Raw genomic sequence first — 26,318 nt, 5'->3', positions numbered from 1 at the left:
TGCACCTTGGGCAAGTCACTTAAACATTATGAACCTCAGTTTCCTCATCTGTGAAATGGATATAAGAAAATCTAATTTTGAGGGAAACTATAAATTTTACATAAAGTCCCTTCAATAGCACATAGAATATATTAGTTGGCAAATATTTGGTAGCTGTTGTTATCATTACTAGGCACCTTTACTTTCTTTGTTCCTCCCCTGAAAATCTATGGAAAGGATTTGTGTTAGTTATGTTAATGCTAAGACACTATAACAAACAGACCGTAAACTAGAGAGACTTAGAGAACATAGATGTTTATTTCTCTTTTACATTGTCTTTCTGCATTTCTGGTTGCCAAGCAGCTCTGCTTCATATGGTTTGGTGATTTAGCAAGTCATGGCCATTGCAGACATTGAAGACATTGAAGACCAGAGGGTAGCCAATTTAAAATACTAATCTATGGAAGAAAGCCTAAAGTTAATATTTCTTTGGATAATTAAGATTAGACTCTTATTTAGTCTTTATCTAACAGTTTACTTTCAAAGTAACTAATAAATCATTTTTCTCAATAACCTGATTATACCCTTTTGTACCATTGCTCTAATTTAGAGATAGGGAAAATTTCATAGTAGAGGTGAAATGATTTATGTTGGATATATGCATAAAGTTAGGAGACTAGTTGGGAGCTGTGCCTTTACTTTCCTAGCTTGTTGCTTACTGTACCAAGCTACATCACCTCTCCCTAAGAGTGGCAATCATCATGAGGATGTGAACCAAAAAATCTTGATCAAATGTAGAAATGTTGAAGAGATATTAATAAGTGAATAAAGTATTTTATGTAACAGTAAAGAGTGTGATCTCATTTTTTGTATAGCATATAACTATCATTCAACAAGTAGATTTTGAGCATCTACTATGCTTCTATTAATAGAAAAAAAATCCCTGAAAGTCTGAAAGGATTAATACTGGATGATTGATTTATAGGTTATTTTGCATTATTCCGTCTCTTTACTTAAAGCATAGAAGTGCTTTAAGATTTTCTACTCCACGGACTTCTTAAAAAAAAAGTGAAAGTATTTTAAGATAACTCATTGATGTTATTAAAAATATTAACTCATCTTTGTGCTTTTACAAATAGTGGAATCAAAATGCAGGTCTGTTTCCAGATATCCACTTATAGTGTGGAAACATGTATTAGTAGAATTAAATAAAATGATAGTGCTCAGTTCAGAATATAGTGTCAGATGGATAAACTTTGCATCTGCAGGCCGCCTGAATTGGCAACTCTATGTCCAAGCATTCATATCCTTCATTTATTCCAGAACTTTCCAAAATCCGTAGTTCCATATAATTGATTAAGCATTAAATTATCCTGTCCTGGATTACAATCACCAACAATATATGTGTTGCACAATCCAACAGACACTTCTATGCTCTTCCTTTACGTGACATGGCAGCAGCTGGCAATAGTGATAACCATGTCCTTCTGGAAGCTATCATCTCTCTTGGCTTCCATGATACCAGAATGTTCAGGGTTTTATCCTGTTTCCATTACTGCATCTTCTTCATCTCCTTTTCTTGCTCCGTTTCCTGCAATGCCTATCTCTATGTTGGAAGGCCCCACAGCATAAATATTTGTTGAATACATAAATATTTAAATGAACAGATAAATAAACAAATAAGTAAATTTAATCTTTAACCCAAAGGAGTGACACTAATAGTGCGAATTTCAGGAAATGGGAGCACCATAAGTGGAGGAATCTGTGGAATTCTTCCACTTGGAAGATTGTTTGCAAGAGTCGCCCTGCAAAGGTAAAAACACAACTTTGAATCAACAACCTCAAAGAACAGGGGCTCTACAGTTCCTTACTGAAAAGTAAATTTTGGAATAATTTTGCAAACTTAATGCTTGATTTTTCTCTTGCTTTCCATGCAGCTTGAATCACTGAATCATTCTTGAAGTTCTTTTGTTGTTTTAACACATTAAATTAGCTCATTACAGCTGAATATGTAGTGGAAAGTAGCATCTGTTTACACTATAATAATATAAAAATTACTTACCACTAACAGAATAAAGAGCAATTTGCAAAAGCTAATCGCATTTGTGCACTTGTCTGCAAAAAGTAAATTCTTAATATATGCCCAAGGGGGGAATCACTTGCTGGTTTAAGCAGTGGAGGCGGTGATATTAACAAGCACCACTTAGACAACTTGTATATTTAAGATTGGATCCAAAATATCCCAACTTGTCATGAAAATATAGATGTTAATTTTGTTAATTTACTTTGACCCTGTAAATTCAAACAACTTAGAGATGGAGATATCATAGAAAATCCAATGGTTAGAAATTTCTTGATATTTACAAAGTCAAAGTTTTAATAATTTTTATTTAGAGAAAACTTTTTGACTTTTTTTAGTGCTAATCATAAATACTATTGGAAAAACATGTCAGACACAGTCCCTGTTTTGACACCATCCCCTAAAGCATTAAAATTAAAGGTCTGTTTAAAAATTGAAAATTAACATTTGAAAGTATTGAAAAAATATAGACCAGATTCTTAGTTTTTGTAATCTCACTGAGTTGCACCTTTTAATTTCTTCACATGTAAAAGCCAAAGAATGCTTAAATTTTATTATTATTGAGACTTTTAAATGTTATATTTATGAAATTTAAAAAATATTATTAACAAACCCTTTCTACTTTGGTCTTAGTAGATAGAGACAGATAGCATTAAGGTTTTTTTTTCCTCCTGTATTTATCAGTGGGAGAGAAAGAATCTATATGAAGTTAATCGTTCAATTCCCTTTTCCTGGATGCCGGGATGAAAGCTATTCAGCTAAGACAGTGTACTTCAGACATGTTAATAATATTCATTAAGCACAGCTCTCTTTTACATTTAGTCAGCCCTTGATTAGTGCTTCCATCCTGCTTTGTTGCTTTGACTTACCCTTTAATAAGGTTCTCGTAAATGGCTAATTCCATCCACTACAATTTTAACTGAGAGAACAACCTCCTGCCAGGTTTGGAGGCCACCTCGTTGTAGCCTTCAAGAGTCATTATGCTGCTCTAGTAATAGAACTTTAATCCTGATGAATCTAGCCTGTAGAGACCAAATGCTGACACATGATATTCTATATAGCAGAGAGAAATCTGTCTTTTCTTCTTAGTTAACTTATTTTGGTGTGAGGATGAAAAGGCAGTGATTCACTCTGTGGCTCAAACTCGAAGATTTTAAGCACTTTAAGAAAATACTTTTTTTAAAGCTAAGTGCTGAAGCATACGTTAGCTCAATGAAGAATTTGGAAATGATAAGTGTTATCTTAGTTGCAGTCTTAGTTCATTCATTCAGATGTTGCAGCTGATTAAGGATTGTGTTTCAGTGGTTAAACGGGAAAAAAATCTATTTGCTTTTCAAATGGCATCTCCCAGTGGCTTTGGTTACCATCTGTTGCTGATAACTCCCCAATTTAGCTACAGCCTAGGCTTCATCCCTAAGTTCCAGACCACACAGGTAATCGCAGAGCCCATATTTTACTTAGATGTTTTAAAGACTGCTCAAACTCAACATATCCCAACCTAACTCATGCGCTTCCCCTAAACATTTGGACCTCTTTGAATATCAGCAATTTTAGGAAATGGAACCTCAGTCGTGTTTGCAAGAAGTAGAAACCTGCGAGGCATCTTTGAGACCACAACTCAAATTCACCATTAATTCTTGACATTATTAACTCAAATATTCATCAAATATGTGCACTCTTCTCTCTCTGCTTTTACTGTCATCATGAAATTTTTATCTGTGGCCATCTCTTCCTTGGACCACTACAATAACAATCCAACCCTCTACTCCTTCCCCTCTCTTGCCCTCCTCCTCCCATCCAGCCTCTTTGCTCCTGCCAGAGTGATCTCATAAAAATGCAAACATGTTTATGTTTCTGTGTTTCTTAAAACCTTTGAGCAGCCTGCCTTCTGAACAGAGAGTAAAGAACATAATCCTTAACTAAACCCACAAGGTTCTCTGTGCAAGAGCTGATGCATGCCCAGTGATACTTCCTAATGCCTGAATGCTTCATGTTTTGGGATAAAAACAAACATCACATAGTTTTCCACACTTTGTTTAACACATCAGCATTAATTTATTGGAGCTGGTAGTGAAAGAATTGAAGTAGGTAGACTCTCAGATAGAATGATGCTAATAATAGTATCTAAAGCATGGGCCTGGGATAGACTATGAGTGAAATTATGTGAATTAGTGACCACAGAAATCAATAATAATTTCTTATTAATGAGCATAACATCTATGCACTATATAGTCTTACTTATGTCCTCTGTAAGGTAAGCAACTAGGAAGTCACGTAATAGTGTTGTTTTCCATTGTTTACTCCTTTTTGGATTGAGAAGAGGAGCTATAAGTGTGGTCTTTGGAGTTAGACAGACCTGAGTACATGCCCTGTTTGGCCTTTACTATGTGGTTGAGTTGCTCTAGCTTTCAGAGTCTCATTCTTGCCGTCTATAAAATGCCCATGATAATTGTAGTTCCCTCATAGGTCTTTGTAAGGAATAAGTGAGAATATTCATTTAAAGCCCTTAGCACACTACCTGGCAAAGATGAGCATTTGATAAAGGCCTGACACAAACATCCATTGTGTAAAGGAACAGCAGGGTCTCCTTAATGCATTTATGACACAGTGAACTCTTCCTCCCTGCATCACCCAGGAAAACAACCCTCTGGCCAAAATTCTATCAAAGACTACTGAGTACTCTTGGGGGATACTGTGCTGTTAGCACCTGACTGTTCATGGGAGTTCTCTCTAAACGCTAAACTCATGGGATTAGAACTCTTTTTTTCTAACACAACTCATCTACACCATGGCCAGTCAGGAAACGTAAACAATTTTTTTTTATGCAATGGGAAGAAATTTTGGCATAACAAGAAATCAGGCATTTATACTTGTCCAGATAACTCAGCTTCCAGAGTCATTGCCACTGTCTCTTCCCGGCTCACCCTTCCTCTAAAAGTTAATCCAAGGCCAAAGCCATTTCTTTCTGCAACTTTGGTTATGTGAAATTTAAAAACAACAATAACAACAACAAACACTTTTTTCTACCCACCAGATATCTTCCAAAGTCCAGGAAAAGACCATTATTTGAGAAGTTTAGTGATTTTCCCAGGTTTTGCCCATAATATGTCCCACTTTAGACCTTTTTGGTCAAAGGGATGTTCTGAAGTGGGGTCAGGAGCTTCTCTTGTTTAAAAGCATTTTCTTTTCTTTTTTCCTAAACCCGCAACTTCCACAAAAGTATAGTTTATTCGCAATTTGTCCAGAGTTCTAACCTAGGCATGAAATTGATTTATACAGATGAACATTAGTTTTCCTTTATTTTGACCCCAAATTGGCATTTATTCTCTTTATTGAGCCCTTATTCTATCCCAAGAAGCATTAGGTACTTTAACATAATTTATCTCATTGAATTGGGTGAAGGTTTTGCCAACTTTTCTAATGGTTGGTGTTTTTTCCTCCTGATTTTCTAGTTATTCTTTATGTAACATGGAGTTACCTTTGCAACGGGACCTGCAAATATTTTTTGTATTTTTTCAAATATTTTTACTTTGCCTATGGTATTTTTTTATGGAAAAGATTTGTAGATGTAGTTGATCAGTCTGACTTATTCTCCACTGTAGCCCTATAACTACAATAGCACTCTGGCCTCAGTTCAGTGACTCCTTTGTGAATGAATGAACAGTGGAAGGACTGGAATACAGGTGGATTCTACCTATAAGAGTCTAAGTTCTTGAGGTTATTTGTGGTCTCATTCTCCATCTTTTCCCAGTGTACCCAAAGTGCTTCAGAAACATCTGGCTCAAATATAAACTGTTATTTTGTGGACCCGATGAATCTCATTAACAGTTGCATATTTTAGAGGTGACCTTTTGAACAAGTTCATTAAGGAACAATCAGAACAATTCTCAGATTTATGAATTAGAGATTAGAAATGCTGCAAAACTATAGAGGGAAGCCCTTCCTTGATTTCTGGAGAAGCAGGAAATTTAATCATTTTCCTCTAATGGAAGGTGCTCATCTTCAGCAAATACAGGCTGTATATTATTATGTGAATTTGTAGGAAGGAAAATGGGTTAATGATGTCATACGTAATTTCTCTATATTGTTTTAGAGCATAAAATGTTCCATTTTGAAAGTTTAAAAGTGGTGTTAGAGAAATAGCATTCTCTGAGAACTGAAAATTTCTATATGTGTATTTAAAAAAGAATTTGATCTTTTAGATAAATCTTAAAATGCAGAGTCATCACTGGAATTATTCATTGCATTTCCTGGATTTAAAAAAAACTTGTTAGTTATTCATCAAAATTTTTAAAAAGTGAAACAATCTCCATATTATTCCGTTGCTACATCCCATGCAAGAGAGCTCCCATAAAGAGCATAATTTGCGGTTGATGATAAGCTTCTCCCAGAGAAAAAATAATAGTTTGTGTTTGTGCCAGATGCTTTTCCAGCATTAAGTGCCATAAAAATTCCCTGAAGTGTGTTCAACAGATAAGGCAAAGTGCCAAAGAATGGCAGGGAATTAAGTTGAACCCTGTTCACATACAAAATCCATTGAGACACCATATGCATATTTCCATTTTAAAATCAAAATGTGAAATTAATTCAATGTGCATTTAAGAGGCACCTATTTAGATTGCTATGCTGGATCCTAGGGACAGAATGATGAGTAACATAGGTCTTTGTCTCTCTGTGGAGAAGAAACAGACATTTAACCCTTCTTATGGCAATGACATAAGTGCTATAATGCAGGCATAGCCAAGACTACATGGGGGAGGTGACATATGATGAATAGACATATGCCAGGCAAGTAAAGGTGCGCCAGGCAGAGGGAGCTAGCCGTACAAAGGCTTGAAAATGATTTCTTCTTGTGGTATTTTTCTTATGAGAATAAAAGGGAGAGCTCTCCCTCATTTATCTACACTGCAAGCAGTTATTCTTGCTAGAGAGCAAACATTGTGACTGTGACTGGGTGGTGGGGGTTTGGGTGGGGGCAAGTAAGTTGCCTGGAGGAGGAAGTTGGAGGTTACTTAGAGGAAGCATGCACATCACGCCAAGAAATAAAGACTTTTTTCTCTGCTATTGATACCAACACCTATGAGAGCTTGACCCTCGGACATAATTAGATTCAACATTTCTAATTCCCCACACATTTTTAAATGGTACATGGCAGTCATATACTGAGCAAAGTGTTAAGCTGTGGGCATTGTAAAGGGGTATTGTACACTGGTTGAGTAGTTAGACAAAGTGATTTTTCTGATTTGTCTCAGTTCCATACAAAACATTTTTGTGATTATATCACCAGAGTTAAAACTCCTTTGAGGTCTCTGGCTTACAAAAAGCTCCCCCAAATAGTGAGCAGACATAGCCAGAGCCAAATGTTCCTTTTGGCTCAAGTGGACCGTGTGTACCAGCTTTCAGAGCCCGCTGTTAGCCAGTGTCCCCCAATGAGGACCCCACCAGTAGAGGTCAATGAGACAGCTGTTCAGATTTCAAATATACAAAAATGATGGTTTCACAACAGGAACCAAGCAAAACCTCTGGGCTACTCTCGCTCCAAGTCCTCTCTACTTTATCATTCACATTAGATACTTGAAAACATTAAATACTTAATGTTTAAAAATCTTGGAGTTTGTAGATGAGTTGAGAAGCTTTGAAAAGATTAGTGAGTTCATCTAGAATATTTTTTTACAACCACATAAGTAGTTAGTGACAGGGTATTTTCTTTGCTTATGAAATAAAAGTTAGAGTGACCTAACGTATCTGAGAAATGGTGACATGCCTCTTTTCTTTTTCTTTCTAGTTATTTAGAATTTTTTTTTCAGTGAGTAGCAGTAGTGTATAAAAAATCATTCTACTGTTGCTGTAGTATCTTTTTTTCCTTCTATTTTTCTATTCCTGTGACTGTTAGTATTCATTTCTGTATTGAAGAGTACAGAAGGCAGGAACACACTGAAAGTAAAGCATCAATCACTCAAGCTCAGAGAGAACACTCTTAATGGAATTGTGTTTTTCACTTTGGGACTCAATGGAAGTGAAATTTCATTTTTATTCATAATGTAGTCATCCACTTACATGTTAACTACACAATCACACGTTAAAATAAATTATTAAATATTCTTTGTGGGGCATGTAAATTAAGGGATAGAAATATCTATATCACGCCATTTTCCCCATTGTATGAGTCTTTGAAAGGTACATGTATTCACAGCAGTTAGGAAAATGTAAAACAATGAACTATTCTATCTTTAAATTTCTTCTTCAAATATTTTGTTAAGTGGAATAACAGAGAAGGCAGTCTTCTTGGCGTACCAGAGTGATTTTTATTTGCCTACTGGCTAGAAGTTTCCCTCAATAAAAGAGCTCTAAGTACATAGTGAAAGAACTTAGACGTGACTAACACTAAATCAGTTTAATACAAATAAAGAAGAGAATTAGATACTTGTTATAGTGAAGTTTTAAGAGTTGTGGCACAAGGCTTGACTTTTGCTTCTTTTGTCACGGAGCTAGGGATTCCCCCAGCCCCTGCAAAATGGATCATGGCAAAGCATTCAATATAGAGGTAAAAATAATGGCTCATGCTGCAATAATTAGCTTGGAGAGAAAAGGTAAAAACCGGAAAGAGAAAAGCCAAGGGCTTGGAAAGCACTTATGTGGGGTTTGGGAATTGTATGGAGATTTCCAAGGCTGATGAGCTATTTTGCCTTCATCTGTCTTGGATAGAAGTTCCCCAATTACATATGTATCTGAGTTATTTTTGACTTCTTTTTATTACTTGTTTTTAAGGAAAGAAACTTTTAATGATTTTTCATGGGTAATGCACATTGCTCACATTTAGACATATGTAAATGTTCAATCTTCAAATGGCTATACATTAATCTTAAAAAACCTAGACTTTGGCTACTTATACAAGAGGAGGCCATCTTTGGAGAAAATGCACGAATATTTAAGGTGAGTGGTTCTGAAACTTTAGTATGCATCAGAATCACCTGGAGAGTTTGTAAAACGCAGATTGCTGAGCCCCATCTCCATAGTTTGGAATTCAGTAGGACTGGGATGGAGGTTGAGAATTTGCATTTCTAACAAGCTCCCTGGCTGGTGCTGCTGCTGCCAGTATGGGGCCCACACTTTGAGAAATAATGTTTTATTTGAATGTTAAATGAAGCTGAGAATTGATAATAAAGGAATTAAGATTGAATTAAAACTTGGAAATCTTCTATTGGTGTATACAAAAGTGATATTCAAAATGCTTAACAAGTCACTGATCAATTAGAATATATACTAGTCTTAACCCATATGGCTGAGCCTGTGCACAATGCCTCAATATTAGACCTGAGTGAGTGTATGCAACATAAAAACAACTGTACATAGATCAAAATTTTAAACTTTTCCTGGAGTAATTTTTGTAATAGTTCTCAAAATATATATCTAAACTTTAGAGTTTAGGATACTATATCATGTTTCATCATTTTATTTTTTCTTCATCTCCAAAACAACAATCGAAGCTAAAATTTTAAAAATCAGATAATTTCTTAAAAAAAAAAAGAATTCCTCTGGCTTAAGTGTCATGTCTCTCCTCCCCAAAGAGGATGGCAACTTCTTTCATAACCACCCTTCCTTTTTTTGATGTTACATTTTAATATGATATTGTTCATTTTATTTTAATAAAATTTAATTCGTGGTAAAGTTACATCCTATCACAAGCTAACAAAGACCACCTTGTTCCTTTTAAAGCCACATATGTTCATGAAAATGAATTGGTTATGGTAACCAGATACGTATGCTTACAATAAACTTCCTCGTTTCTAAGAAGCATATTAAGACACCTTATATGAGTGAGATGTAGAGTGAACGTGTACAAGGTATTGGTGCGAATGAATAAAATGATCCATGAATATTAAATTTCCAATGAGTTTTACAGGATAACAGTGATTTATAAAGAAGCCTTTTACTTAGATAAGTAAAATAAATGTGTATGTGTGTTCGAAAAGGATAAAACTCCTCTCCCACATGTTAGCCATTTAACAATATTTTTATCTGCCTTGGAACTTCAGTTGCATCTAAACTGGAAGCCATTTTAAACTATTGAAGATAAAATTTGAAGATTGAAAAGTCTAGCTACTGATGACTAGGATGTGGCAATAATGTTTAAAGTGGCATCATTCTATTCTACAGGAGTGTGTGCATATCTTTAATGTCAGCACTTGTCTCTGGGATGACACTTGTTAGATTTCATGGTGTCAGGTGCTATTTCAAGGTCGGTGGTAGTGATTTTTATTACACAATACCCTAATATTCCACTTATTATTGAAAAGTAAGTTGTCAAAGCCCAATTGTTCTGCTCACTTCTATGTGAACTCTGATCATCTGATTCTGTTTTAGTTTTAAAATACAGAATTCTGAAATGTGCCGTCATGAAGTAGTACACTTACTTAACCTTGAAATCGTTCCTGTGAAAAATAACTATTTGCTTGCGTCTCATGGCTCCCAGGCTTCTGGGAATGACTTGACTCAGAGACTGGCTAATAAATAATAGGAAACAACCTTGGAGGGAATATGATGTGCTGTGTTACATCCAGCACCTCTCGGCCCAAAGGAAAAGCATAAGAGTCCCAAAGAGACATCTCTGGCCAACTGCTGCTTTTTAAAAATCTCCCAGCAGGATTCCTTCTTAGGCTGCAGCTTTGTCTGCAGTCACAGAAAGATTAGATGTGGCTGAATGATTGCTGTAGTCCAGTGAAATCGCCTAAAGGGTTAAGGAGAGCTGGCTGAGTTTTCTTTACACAAGGAACATACCTTTATACAACACACTTGTATCAAGGTGGACCATGAGGTATGGGGTCAATATACATAGACTTGAAAAATTAATACTAGTATAACCCAAGAGCAGTCCAGAAATTCTACAAACATTAAATAAAGGTCGATGACAAAGAAAAATTAAAATATCCAGAAAGGTTATCTGTCTACATTCAGTTTCCAACTTGTATGCCCACTTCCACCCTCAACATACACACCGTGCACCATCATAATCGCACTGATCTCCTCTTGTGCTATCATCCCCCCTCTAGTTCATCATTTCCCCTAAATTCTACGTGTCTTGGTCTCTCCATAGCATTTTGGACCTTCATATCATTGATTTCTTTTTCCAATTTGTGGGAAGCTTAATTGCGTTTTTTTATCAGATAATTTTTAATTGAAATAATTATTATCAGGGTGCTTTGGAACTATTATTCAATGAATGAGTGAGTAGCATTTTTATTATTTTGTTTTGTTTGCTTTTTGGTATATCAGGTGTCTCATTGGGAGCCCACCAACTATTGGTCATTTTATCACCCCTTCTCCCCACAACTCCCTAAGCCATTTCACTTGTTGGAAGCATTGGCTTAGCTGTACCTACGCAGATAGTACTTTTGGAATGTAAGTACTTTCAACTTGTGGAGTTCTTTTGGAATAGGTTTCTTAATATCCAAAATAGTGACATTCACCTGGTTTTATGGTGTATTAAAACAAAGTCCTGTTTGATTTGAAATACCACTAAGAATGCAGATTTGCTAAGAACCCTAAAATGTATGTTTTGGAGATTAGTGAAGATAGTACTGTTAACCTAAACCCTGTCTTTTAATATGTATTGTATATAAGACATTTGCTTCTATGCCAGGGGTAAGAATGCTGACAGAGAGAAGAGAGGAACTTTGCTTTAAGGGAATATGTAGCCAGCTGCGTAAAGAAGATGACCAGCTATATTGTAGATTTAATTGAATATAGCATATTGCCCTCAAATGATATAGCCAAAGGACTTGATTTATTAAAAAGGAAAACTACGCAGGAAAAAAAGGGATACAACTCTGTCCATCAAAGTAGCATTCTCTGTATAGAATCAAACCAATCCAATCTATCACTGGTTCTTCAATTAACTCTAGCAAGTCTTAACTTCATATTTTGGCTCACACTATGTCTTTTGATGTTATGTGTTGTTGGAAAACTTGTAACTGATGCATGAGTGTCCTCTCTGTTCAAACTGTTTCTAATATATAATTTCCTCGTCCAGTGTTCTTTCAATAAGGGTACCTAGTCTTTTGAGGATACTTGTCAGAATGATGCAAATGAAGGTGTGGATTATTTATTTATCTACTTATAAAAATAAAATTATATTGCAACACCCTACCTACCACAGTTGCTGTGATGAAGAAGACAATGTAATTATTATTTTTCTGGCAAAATGGAGCATTGAGTTTAAATAAGCCATGGAAAGTGATGGGTAGTCTAACAGGCATAGTCCTCCACTGAGATTTCTTCTTTATGAGGTAACATTTTAAGCTGGAAAACCTTCTTATCTAAGGATCTCCCTGTCCACTCCCACCCCACACCAAGCCACAAAGGCTTTTTTGTCTAATAAATAAATATTAATAAATATAGATTTCTTTAAGATGATTTTCTGTCTCAATTAATGTATCTCTCCAGTAACAAAAAACATAGTGTTAAGAAAATATAAACTTGGGAAAATGTAGATTACTGTTTAAAGAAATCTCAGAAAGCACAAGCAACAGAATTTCCTTGGCCCCATTAGGTAGTCAAAACACAATGGAGCCTCCTGAGAATGGAGTGAACTGGGCATGAAACACCCAGGTGTTGAAAGCATGCCACTACCTTGAATTTCTCAGACTACTCTCTGCAGGAAACAAGGAGAAAGAAAGAATCAGAAAATTGCCCAGCTTCCGTGCACTCCATTTGGACTTAGGCAGTGCATTTGCTTTTGAACTCCCAAGCTTCACTCTCAGTCTCCAGGCTGCCCACTTCCCTTGTTACATGTGAACTCTTCCATGTAGACATCTGTTGGGTACTGTACTAATAAGACACATTGTAGAAAGAGAAAACACACTTCCTGAGCCAAGAAGGTGAGAGCTACTCTTTTCTAGGGCCCTTGTCAGTCTTGGGGAGCCCAGCATCTTCTGTGGCAGAACAAAGGCAATACAGGCATAAATTCTGATTTTCTTCCACTCCACAAAGAAAATGTTGTTGATGTGTTAGTGTTCAGCTACGTTTCTCTTAAGAGAAGCAAAAGAATATTTCTTCCTTCCATCCAGAGGTTTTAGAACTTGATTCCCATTGCTTTCCAGCATCATTCTAAATAGAACCCTACTACTGTTTGGCCACGGCCAGAATTAGCTCGAATGGTACCTATTATTGAAAGGGAGTCTGTATTTGCAGTAATACAGAGAATGCCAGTTTAGAAATGAGCCTGATTGCATGGTTCATTTTGTTCTCCTTTGTAGAGCCAGGCTGCGGCCCACTACAAAGGCACGAAACATGCCAAGAAGCTCAAAGCACTGGAAGCCATGAAAAATAAGCAGAAATCTGTAACTGCCAAGGACAGCGCAAAGACTGCCTTCACCTCCATCACTACCAATACCATCAATACCAGCTCTGACAAAACAGGTTAAGCGATGATCTTTGTTGTTGTTCTCATTGTCATCGTTGTTTGGAGGTTCCTTCCCTTGTCTAACCCCGTGTCTATTTCCTTATGTTCTTGCCACATTGATTCATGCTTGATCCATCTTTCTGTGTAGTGGTAATTGTTTTCCCTCATTTTTCCAAAAACCTTAAGAGAGTAAGATAATCACTAGTTATATTGCAGATTTTACATTTGAAACAGTCCTGTGGCTGTTTTAGAGGAACACAAGAGTCATAAAGGCATTTGAAGCCATGCCCCCGATAACCCCTTTGGAGAAGTGAACCTTTTCAGTGTGCATCCTTTGCATCTCGTATGCAGCACCTTAGCCTATAACTGCATGGCAGATTTGATTTAACTGTGAGTACACAGCAAAGTATGCCAAATGAATCGAGAAGGCCCCAATAAGGGCATTATCACTGACAGGCCCTATTCTCATAAGTTCCAGACATTGCATTGTTTTAAGTAGTGGCTGTGTGATTCTGGGCTTGTTATGGCTGGGTAACCTTCCCTCTGCATACACAGGTAAGTGTTATTGATACCAATTATTCTTTTTAACAGAGTCTTCACAGTGAAATAATGGCCTCTGAATGGCCCCTTGGGATAGCTCCTGCAAACAACCAGTTTATTCACGGCAGGGGAAGCCGGTGGGGTTTCCCTAAGCTGGCATTTTTAAATATAAGACCACTGGTCCTCAAAATTTACAAAAAAGGAAGTCCTGTGTGATTCGTGGATGTACTTTTAATAAATCACTTTCTAGAACACAAGGGTTGGTACGTCAGTTTTCCAGTCCCTACAAATGGCAATGGTCAGGAAGCATTTGTATCATCATCGATGGTAATGTCTTAACTAGAAGAAAATCTTCTGGCTGTGACTAATGAAAATATAAAATTTTACAGTGAACAAATAGAATAAAATAAAGCAACTTCACTACACATGGTATCATCCGTTAGACCCAAATACTGCTCAATGGATTTGAAGAGATGTTTGTTCTCATGTGTATCTATAAGGGATAATGATGTTCTCTCTGCGTTCTCATGACAATTTTATGTCCTTTTCCTAGCTATTGTTGGTAGATGCATTATGCCCCCTCCCTGAGAACCCTGTGTACACTCTGAGGTTGAGTGCCTCTGTCATCTTTGTACCCTGACACCCAGTCTGGCATGATGTAGGTGCTGAGTAAAATGTCTATTGGGTGGCTGCATTTTCTCTCACCCCTCTGGTTCTCTGATGCATCCAATTTTGTGTCACAACATACTGAAGGAAAACAACAGTGCTTGTGATGTTCACTTCTTTGATATTCAGAGCAAGAGCTGAATTATGCCTTCTTAATAATTTAGATGTAAAACCTTAAAGGTAAAGCATTAATCTATTCTCTATTAATTGAAAACTCACTGCCTTATTTTGGGGACTGTAGGAGAATGAGTAATAATGAAATAGGTGAGTGTAATTTCTGCTGCCAGATATTGGGTCACAAATTGGGATCCCTAAAGCCATACTTGCCATAAAGAAATATGAAAAGATAGTAGTTAGGAAAAACAAAGAAATGAGTTTGATGTAAAGTTTTTGCTTGTCCCCAAACTTTTCTACTCCTAGACATTTTTATCAATAATGGTTGTTTGGGTTACCGTGACTCCTTTTTAAAATGCAAAAAATCCCTGTTACATTGAGGATGCACACCATTTAAAAAAATATGTATGCATGGTGGGTAGAGCTGGTAACTTGGGTTAGAAAAGGCTCCCAAGTGTGTTGTCTCTGTCACATAAATGAGTTATGAATACATACCTCCATCCCTCAACTTAGAGGCTAGAAGGGAGAGGGTGGCAGTCATCAAAGCTCTGTCCTTTTAGAAGTTGACTGGAAACAAATTTTGGATGGGCTGTGGAAGAGAAACTACATAAAATAAACAGATTCCCAGTGGAGATATCAGAACTTATGTAATGGTTGGAATGGTGTCGAAATGGTGAAATGCCCTTTCAACCTGGAGCTAGAGAAAATTCCTGAAGGACAGAAGGGATAGTAAAGTCTGTAAAGTTAGTACAGATATCCTAAAGCCAAAGGAAGGAAGTGATGAGCATCAGGAAGGACGTTGCTTTACTAAGCCATGGGGACCTATACCTAGAAAAAAAACAAGTCATATAGGTTGGAAGACTAATGATTCCAGCACACCCGCCAGATGTTTTAAGCCAAATTCTATTCTTAAACTGGGATTTCCACAAAACTACCTAAGAGAAGTAGCCCAAGAAAGCTCCCGTCATTTTGTAGACTCTTATCCCATTTGTGTTGCAATATAAGTCAGAGGCACCTGTGCTGATAAATCGGAGTTTTCTTAAAACTATTACTTGTCCTTTTTATAATTGGCTGCTTCCTCATACTGATTAGGAAGGAGTACAACCCTGAAAACAAGATGGGTCTCTGAGCTAGTTTCCTAGAACAGTTAAATACCTGGAAGCAGAAGGAGAGAGAGAGACAGCTCGAGAATCAAAGACCATGTATTTTTTAATAATAAAACATTGTAACCCTTCTGCTCAATGCACAAGATTGTTATGTGATTTGTGGACTTCTCCATACAAAAGGTATAAATGTGTTAAATCATATTTTACTAATTCTACTAAGTCATTCTTAATAAAAAAACATAATTGCTTTTAAAAATGCTGAATATACAATGATTTGGTAGATGAGAACCTTAAGGGAACATTGGGCAACAATAGTGAAAAGGGCAAGAAGTGGTGGGGACTTGTATTAGAAAATTGATTTGAAGTTTTCCTGGGATTCTCTAAAATACAAGAGATAAAATACTCATAAAAAAAACAAATTTTGGTTGCAAATCAACTTGATAAGAAGAGAATCCTCTTACATTCCTAATCTATATTATGGATTTTAATTGCAGCCTTGGGCTAACAAATATGTCTAAGTGACCTATGGGATAAACTCTTATTCACTAACTTGATGATCTCGGAGTTCTTTGTCATTACTTATGTCAGTCTGCATGCTGGAGTGGTGAGCAATAGATAATATTCAGTGATTAACCACCAACTGCTCCCAGAAAGCCTACGTCCCCTATCACTAAGCAAGAAAACACCCCCTGACATTAAAACATAATTTTAGTTCTTTTGATCTAATGAGGAGTATTAGGTTGGTGAATTTTTATAAAGAAAAGTTTACAGGCAAAAGTACTATTTTTAAAAAATATATTGAACACTCAAAATTCTTGGTATATGAGGGTGGTTGCTTTTCATTACAGAATGTTTCATAGGGCAAACATTTCCAAAGATAACCAGAATAACTTTGTCTGATCTAGCACATTTTTTTTAAATGCAAGTTTTTTAATACAGAAAAAAGTAATGACAAAAATTAAGAAATTACGCTCAAAGTAATGGCAAATGTAACTCAGTTGGCATTTTTTTCCTATGAAATAACAAATGCAGAATTGTCGGAATAAGTCTCGTGCTAGGTTGTCCTCTGATCTTTCTTTACTTCCCTTTTTGGGCAATTGTATTCATTCCCATGGCCTTTCAGGTTAGGCTAGGTTATACTGCAGTAATAAACAACTTCCACCTCCTAGCGGCTTTTACAACAACTAATTATTTCTCATTCACACTGCATAGCAGCTGTGGGTTTTTTCCCTGTTAATTTAAATCCAGGGCCAGGCTAATGAAGCAGTCACTAGCTGGGCATTACCAATTCTATGGAAGAGGGAAAAAGAGTGTTTCGAATCAATCAAAAGCTTTTAAAACCTTTCAATGGAAGCGACATAACATTCCTCTCACTTTCATTGGCAAGTCGCTTGGTCAAGCTTGGTTATAATGAACAGGGAAGAATAATCTCCTCCAGGGAGGGGAAGCAGGTATTAGGAGCAATAAAACAGAACATTGCACCTTGGCTTCAACTATCACTTGTGCTCAGATAACTCAGCATTCCACATCTTTAGCCTTATTCCCTAAAACCTAACCTGATTTTCTGTGGCTTATTGGTCACTCACTTGGATGGTTTGTCATCACCTCTCTTTTACAGGTTAAGGTAAAAATAGATCTAATCCTGACCATCATCCCCAACTTCTCTCCATCCTGTCTTTCCTAGTTTTATTTTTGGTTCTGCGGTTCACAGACTTGAAGCCTTTTAGTTGTCTTTGCCTCTTCTTGCTATCTCAATCCACACGTCTATTCAGTTAATTGGAATCCGCTTCCCTCACATTCCCAGAAAACATTTTTCACTCTTTCACACATGGTTACACCCATATCCTGGCCTTGTAGGTCTGTGTCTTCCCCATACAATTGCCCTAGCCTCCGTGCAAATCCAACTGCCTCCATTCTTGCCCCTTGACAACCGTATTCTTCATTCTCCATTTATACTACACAGTGCATAGGTCACAGCACTTACCCATTCAGACGCCTTCAGTGTACCTTTATGCTGAGCCTCATGGCCATCCGTGGTTTGACCACAACCTGCCTTTCCAAAGTTCTCTTCTATTGCTCACCTGCAATATTCTCCACTAGAGACACATCGTGTTTTTCCATCCTTGCTTCTTATACTGTTCTTCTAGATTTCTCTTTTAAAACTACGTTATTTTTCTCTTCTTTCTCCTGCCTATGAAGTCCCATAAGAATCCATACCTTTCTAATTACCCTATCATATTCTTGTTAAAATATAATTTTTATAAATCTTTACCTTCTCCTATTGCTAGATGACATGCTAGTTGTGAGTACATCCTTGATTAATCTTTTTATTTATTTTTTCCTTACGGAGTACTTTTTATATAAAAGATAACAAATAAGTAGTTTAAAACTTGATGCAACCAGTTTTGTGTTTTTGTTCTTGAAATGAAGCATAACGAAGCTCTAGACCTTTGTTTGTGCATAGATGATTCCATGAAAGAACAATGGTTCTCATTAATCCAAGGAATTCTGAGATATTGCTCATCAAATTTCAGAGTTGCAAGTTTTCATAAAGGTCACCAAGTCTAACCCTTAAAGTTTGTTTGTTTGTTTGTTTGTTTTGAGATTCTCTAGTTGCACAGGTAAAGAACACTTGACATTTCTATTGCCCCTTCAGTGACTTCCAATCAGGAGTTAATTAGTATATTGAGTATATAGATTTACCTTAGTCATATAACTGGCAAGATCTGAGAATATTTCTCCTTGGTTTTATTACATAATTCTCTTTATTAAGTCTCAGTGAATTGCAAATATATTCATTAGATAAAGCTACTATGTTACCATTTAAATTTGCACTTTTCACTCTTATGATTCAGTCTTCTTTGTATGCATTTTTTCCCCTCTCTTTTTCTTTTTCTAAATTTAAAATTATAATCCAGGGATATTGTACTCACCTCACTCAAAAGGTGCCAAGAGGGAAATACTTTTGAATCTATTGTTGAGAAGCTCTGTGAATGCAAAGGAGCATTTATTTGCTCTGGATTAATAGTTGAGTGTTTATTAGAATTCACATTATTTGTTCAGGGACTTAGATTGATAAAGAGACTTTTCTAATGATATAGAAGATATCTGATGTAAAATGATGGCCAATGACTGCAAACAAATATATCGGGAAACAAAGCTTCTTTGGGAAAGTAAATCAATTGTAAGGTCACAAAGTCTGGGCTCTTTTCCTTCCTGAGCGTTACCCTCGGATGCCAGCTGTTTACATCAGGCCCAGTGCCAGGCAAAGCTCAGCACACACGTTTTTTTCGCTTGCCATTTAGGTGGAAGCTAAATCATAAGAATGGTAAGCTGGAAATAAAGGTGGTAGGTGAATAGTTTGTGAGGAAAAGCCAATCTGAATGTCATGTGGAAAAGAGACACACAGTTTTCAGCAGAGGCATCCTTGTTTGTGTTTTCATAAGGATGGTGGGAAAAGTTTGCTTTTCTTGACTCAGGCTTTAAACAAAAGTCCCAAAAGGTTGAAAAATATTACAAAATACAAGCTGAGCTTGTATCTTTGATATTGCCTTATATATTTATATATATGATATAGCATGGTATATATTATATATAAATATTATACACACATTTATTTATATGCAAGATTCTGTCTGTAATACCTATCCCTGAAATATCCCACTACACCAGGTCTTCATAATCACCACTGTACATTTTCTTTAAGAAGAGAAACAAGGGCTGGCCCCGTGGCTTAGCGGTTAAGTGCGCGCACTCCACTACTGGTGGCCTGGGTTCGGATCCTGGGCACGCACTGACGCACCACTTGTCAGGCCATGCTGTGGCAGCGTCCCACATAAAGTGGAGGAAGATGGGCATGATGGGCCCAGGGCCCAGGCCTGGCCCAGGGCCAGTCTTCCTCAGTGAAAAAAAAGGGGAGGATTGGCATGGATGTTAGCTCAGGGCTGATCTTCCTCACAAAAAAAAAAGAAGAGAAACAAATGTTTTTGTGGTTTACGAATCCATAGCTCTGTTGAAGTTCAAGAGGCAATATAAAGTCATTTGAAAAGGGACACATTTTTATCAGGACTTAGAAGATCTGGTACAGATGCCCCCTCTTGGCGTAGTGGAAATTGTGATAGCTCCTGGGATCTTTCCTTTCTGACCTGTTCTCCCAAACAAAGCGTCCCTGGGACAATTACTTCTGTGATAAAGGACCACATTGGAAGCCTCTTGGCACAGGAGTTGAAGCACCATTGTGAGACCATTTATGCCTAACTTGCTTTTTCTTTTCTTAGCACTGGCTCATGACGTGCTTCAGATTGGTCAAAGAAAAAGATTGTATCGGGCGTTCCCTTCTCAAGATGTGTGATAAACGCCAGCAGAGTGTGCTGGTAGCAGATCTCTAGAAAGACTGAAAAAGAGAAGGGAAATTCAGACGGGGGAAAAATACCTAACACTTATTTGAATATTATGGTTCCAAGGTCTTTGTACGTGAATCAGTGCTGACAGGTTGTGTATTAGGGGTGACATGGAAATATCAAGAAATATTCTACCCTGTTCTTTTTTTGCATGAGGAGATCAAAATGAATGGTATTTTGCTGGTTCTAGTAGGCTGATAAAAGTTTTGACCTCGATACATTATGTGAAACCGCTCCTTGAATCACAGAAGGATTTCACAATGAAATCTTCATCTGGACAAGATCATGTTGTCTTCCTCAACTTAATGAATGAGTGAAGCAGTAAGGACCTCTACTTCCTAAAGGACCTACCATCTAGCTTTGTTTGTGTGCTGGTGTATGGTGTATAAGATAAGGAGGGAATTAAAAATAAATTGACAAGCTAGTGTATAATTTTATGTTATAGTCCAAAGCAACTGGGTCCCTGACTTGTGTGTGTACGTGTGTATGCATGCACATGTGTGTGTGTGCACACTGTGTATGAGACTGTCTGTCTTTATCAGAAATATTAAATCTATAAAATAAATGATAAGATACACACCTAACCAGGATCTATGAAATACCAGACATCTGGATGAATTTTAAAAATTATATTAAAACTCCCAGTGGCTTTGTCTACAGACACCACACTTCTGGAAACATCTATGTGCCTTTGTATGTGTTTTTTTAATTCATGGAGCAGTGTTTTTTTCCTACTTTTATGCTGTTCTTAGGAATTGAGTAGATATAAGCTTACAGAATGATAAATTATTTCAACTACAAAATAATAATTCTTCAAGTTAGAATCTTTAACTATAACAAAAATATTGAATAATGATCAAGTATGACAGAATGCAAAAGGAGCCCCTATAAAAACATGTGGACCATTAGAGAACTTTGTCTCCAAAGCAGAAAAGTGAAGGTTTGATATCTATTAGCACTAGACATGAAGTAGGAAACAAACCATGTCAATAGCACATTTCTTGCAGTCAGGAAACATAAAGCTTCTGCTGAATTCTTCTTAAAACCCAATCTGAAACAGATATTTGAATTAAGAATGACCCTTGCCTTTATGTTCTATGAATTCCGCACTCTTAAGCATGGCATCAGAACTTCTGTAATCTAGCGCTTGCCTCCCATTTCTGGCATTCCTCCACATCTCTCCTTAACTCTAGCCCAACAAATCACTCAATCACTTCAGGATTGAGAGCAAGGTGTATACATTCTTTTGCTTGGCAAAATCCTCCCGTATACCACACTCCATCCCATGCGTCACATACTGATGCACAGAGGATGCACATGTTGTGTGCCAGGGCATGTGTGCATGGATGCACACAAATGTGTACAAATATATTCAGTCTTGGCTTGGCTAAATTCCTACTTCCAGGCCTCTGTGTAAGTTCTGTCCTAGCACCTATTGAAATTGTATGTCTTGCTACTTGTCAACTCCATCAAATTTTCATCTCCTTGATGGAGCATGCACCTTTACCCCGTATGTCGTCCCAGCAACTAACAGTTTTACATTAAAAATATCAATAAACAGTGCTGCGTTAATTTTATTTTCAAGAAGATCATCCTAAGAATTCTTTTAACGGTGAAAACTAACACAGTCCCAAATATATAGTAACAATTTTAATGCATATAATTAATAAGTTTTACTAATTGAAATCTATTAAATTTAACTATTTTTTAATACAAATCCAAGGCATTAACCAGTGTAACTCAGAATTTGAATGTGCAATCCTTGGGTTGAGCATTTCTCAGAGACAGTATAAAATTAAGTTGCTATTTTAATTATCATAATTGCATTCAGATTCATCATTAAATTACTGAGTTACTCCAGTTTCTAATGAGAATTAAGAACATTTTTAAAAGCTCTATAGAGTCAGATTGACTGTCTACTAACTTCAAGTTGTGACATTGGTATGGGGTTAAATTTGAGGGCAGAGAGCATATTTAACTCCATGGGGTAGAGTCTGTGCCACTCGGCCAGTGCACAGCCAGGGCTCTAGTTTGCTTTGCTTTTGTTAAGACTCAGTTTGGGGGCAGCTTTGACAACATTTTACACCTAAGTGATTGTCACATCAATCATCCTCCGACTAACAGTTGGTGGCTGTCCAAATTCCAAGGTGAAGGTCAAGATGCAGAATGTGTAGCAGTAATGACGCTGACCCATTTGGCCCTTACTTTATTTTTTGCCCAGCTCTCTGTTTCCCTGCCATCTCTCTAGCAGAATTAAATAAAACCAGAAAAAAAAAAATAATAATAATAATGCATTTTTTTCATGCTCCCCAGGAAGTAAAAGAACTCGTGGAAAAGAAAAACTTTCCCATCTTTCTCTGAAATGGGAAGAGATTTGAGAATCTGACTCATGAATTCTAGGTTATTTATTTATTCTTTTACTCATCCATCCATTCATTCGTACCACTCATTCATCTACAAGTATTTTTGCAATATATTATATATATATATATATATATTTGTAATCTACCTCTAGGTATCTTCAGTCTGGTTGGGAAAACAAGAAATAAATCCAAAATATAATCCAGAGTAGGAAATGATTTGTCAGGGGAAAGTAGCAGATATGGTGCCATGATAGTGTAGAGTAATTGGAATGACCCTTTTAAATGAGGGAGGTGGGAAGGATACGCAAATAGTATTAACCGGCCTGTACTAAACTTAATATCAAGGATATATAATCCCTAAAATAACTTCTTTGATGAAATGTTTCATTTAACCAACATTTAGCAAGTCCTTAATATTTGCTCATCTTTAGATGTAGCTCCTGTTCTCTAGTGATTCACTTTAGTGGAGGAGACAGAGAACAAAAGGCTGTAACAAAGGGGTTTAGAAATTCTGTGCTAGGGGCTTGTGAAGGTTATGGGAGTACCTAACTCTTGGAAGTAGACATTCTTAATTTGCTGCTAAAGAAACCAGATTCTGAGTTAAATAACTTGACTGAAGTCAACAAATTTGTAAGAGACAAAGCTAGGATTTTAACTGAGTTCTGATTCCTTTAGCTTTGCGGTCTCCTCTAAGGTCGTGAAATGCTTTATCTTCCCATAATCTTTGGTAGCACTAGCCCCAATTTTGGTTGCCAATTGATATTACCATGTCTGTTGGATTATTCAGTATGATTCCTCTTATTTTGCAAAAGCCTGTGACACCCCTAAGGATGCTGCTATAAATACTTGCCTTTTGATGTCAGACCTTGGACCTGTTAAAAGATTCTGATGCGTGTGTCTGCCCACATTTATGCTTCACATCTTTATTGTGGTTTTCACCTGCATGAAGCTAGTAAGAGAAGATAAGGTTAAGGACCAAAGCTTTTTGCTGGTCTGCATTTTGTTAGTGAAAATCCTGCTGTTATTTTTATTATTTTACCAGACAGAAAAGTTTCATCTGTATTGGAAAGTAACATCTTTGATCTCTCTATGTAAAATTTATAGTACATAATTTAGGACTTGCACGTGAAACCATTTCAACATTAGTTTTTCTGTGTATGTTGATTTTGTAATGCTATCTAGACAATGACAGAAATCTCTGGAAGAAAAATACTCAGGTCTTAAATATAAAAGAAAAAAAAAGACCTGAATTATTTTTTGCAGTCAAATGTTAATTTTTCTAAATGAATATATAAAATTATCAAATAAAGATACAAGATTATCTACAGTAGAAGGAATTAGTCTTGTAGGATATGTATTATCTCCTGGGAATTTCCACTTTGGAAATGCTTTAATTGTTTTAGGCAACTAAGGTGATATTTAGAGCAGTTATTTTGGCAGTTGAAAATCCAGTAACCTAGAAAGGATTGATTCAGGGCCCATAAATGCAAGCTTCCTCCTATGTTACTAAGACATTTTAGATCAGTATATTGTGATATTGAAAAATAAGGTAATGTAGTCTAGAGTTCAGGTCATAAATAGTTTTCCCTATAAGTTGACAGTTTCCTAAATAGGAAAAACAGTGTAGTTTTTATTTATATAGTTTTAAAATTTTTGATATGATACCATAATTTTTTGCATTTTATCCTCATACAAAAAAAAATGCAAAGAGTAAGTTATTGACATCCCCATTTTAAAGAATTTGCTTTATAGAAGACTGTGAATATCAGAAATGGGACAGATATCATAGCTATCTCCCTGTTAGTAGGAACATTTCGTAAATCTCATTTGCCAAATATTATGGGAAAATATGTTAGTGATGTAGTTTCTGTCTTTTAGGTATTTTGGGTACTAGTATGTGTTAACTTTTGTGTGCTAGGAAGGGGGAAGTACTCATCACCCTGAAGGAGGAATGATCTTAAAAAGGTTTTTGAAATAGTAGGTGAAAACCGGTTTCTTTCTTCAAAGTAATCCAAGATTCTAACCAGATTATGTCTTTGTGTTGAAAACTACTGATCTAATAGCTATGGTTGGAACAGTGATAGAATAATTTACTTGTCATGGCTGTCAAATCCATTGAGTATTTCTGTCCACTATTATTCCCTTTACTCAAAAGGGTAAAGGTAACGTCTTCCATCAAACTTGCAATCAGCAGGGGAGGGTAAGAGAGTTTTTTTGAGTTGTATCCTGCAGAAACTTAATTTTTTATAATACAAAGAGTAATGAAAGAAAGAAACCAAGTGGGACTTGATTGACAAAGTAATTTTTTTCACACAGAACGCATTTAGAATCCATAAAGCAGGACTGTTCAATTTGTGCGTACTTTGTCATCAGATTAATTTAGTTTAGATATTACTTTTTAAGGATATTTATCTTTCATTAAAAACCTGAGAAAGCCTTTGTTTTATCTTTATCAAAATCCCACCGAATGTAAACTTTTGCACAGTCAGAAGTTGTCAGTTTTATCAGCTGTCTTCTTATTCTAGAAAGAAAAATAAAATACTTACTACAATGTGTCACATTCCCCTGGTTTGGTCAGTAAGCATATTTATTTGTGGGTACCTCAACTCATACTCAGTTCAACATTAGCATTATGAAAACTACATATATGGCTATTTAGAATGTCTGTGGTGTATTTTAATTTAATGAAAAGCTTTACCCAAATGCATGAATATGTATGTGTAGCTTTACCGTTAGTGTGCAAATTAATGCAAAATTTTACATAGCTGAATAGGATACAAGTATATTAGGTTGCAACATGTAAATATTCACTGTCAAAAGTAAAAAAAGAAATGAAATGAAAAGAAAGGAAAAGTCAGCTATTTGTCTAGGTAAGGATTCAGCCAACTTTTTTTGTAAGGGGCCAGGTATTAAATATTTTAGCCTTTGTGGGTCATGCAGTCTCTGTCACTCAACTCTGACACTGTCACATGAAAGTAGCCACTGGCAATATGTAAACGAATGAGGTGTGTTCCAATAAAACTTTATTTACTAAAACATGTGGTCTGGATTTGGCCCACAGGCCATACTTTGCGAATCTCTGGTCTAGATACCTCCAAATATTCAGCTATTTAATGTTTTTTCCAATTATCTATGTATGCAAAACAAACCACTCCAAACTCAGTGGTGGGAAAAAAACAACAATCATTTATTATTAGTATCTCTCATGGTTATTAGTATCTTAGTAGTAGTAGTATTAGTATTTTATTATTAATCTCTCTCATGATTCCGAGATTAAGTAGATGGTATTTGCTTGGGTGAGGAAAGAGAGGGGGCTGAGTTCTGTGTAGTTACAGTCACTTGGCAGCTTGTGCTGGAGTGATCTTGAGACTTGCCTCACTCACATGTCAGGCTGTTGATGCTGCCTGTTGGCTGGAAGCTCAGCTGAGGCTGTCTGCCAGAGCACCTACTGGTGTCCTCTCTATGTCCTGGGCTCCTCACAGCATGGCATCTAGGTTCCAAAAAGACAGCCAGGCTTAAGCTCCGTTTCCTTTTATGACCCAGCCTTTCAAGTCACAGCATCCTTCCACCATACTCTATTGATTGAGACAGGCACAAGGGGAGGGGGCCTAGATTCCACTCAATGACGGCGGAGTGGCAAAGATGGGCATGTGAGATGGGAGCTATTGC

The 26,318-nt window shown here is 36.5% G+C and overlaps 1 protein-coding gene across 4 annotated transcripts in view; it reads left to right on the top strand.

Annotated features, from left to right (window-relative positions):
* The window catches only part of ZNF385D (zinc finger protein 385D), an 817,460-nt gene that overhangs the window by 726,631 nt on the left and 64,511 nt on the right, over window positions 1-26,318 (top strand). For all 4 annotated transcript variants that reach the window (XM_087430608.1, XM_087430607.1, XM_087430609.1 and 1 more), the window contains one exon: window positions 13,315-13,477. In XM_087430608.1, coding sequence (XP_087286734.1) covers window positions 13,315-13,477 — 163 coding nt within the window. The remainder of the gene's footprint in view (window positions 1-13,314; window positions 13,478-26,318) is intronic.

This window comes from Ceratotherium simum, chromosome 5 (assembly GCF_057802395.1).
Source record: "Ceratotherium simum simum isolate JZ-2026a chromosome 5, ASM5780239v1, whole genome shotgun sequence".
Classification (NCBI taxonomy): Eukaryota; Metazoa; Chordata; class Mammalia; order Perissodactyla; family Rhinocerotidae; genus Ceratotherium; species Ceratotherium simum.
Note: the sequence above shows the minus strand (reverse complement) of the source record. Positions and strands in the feature narration are given on the sequence as shown.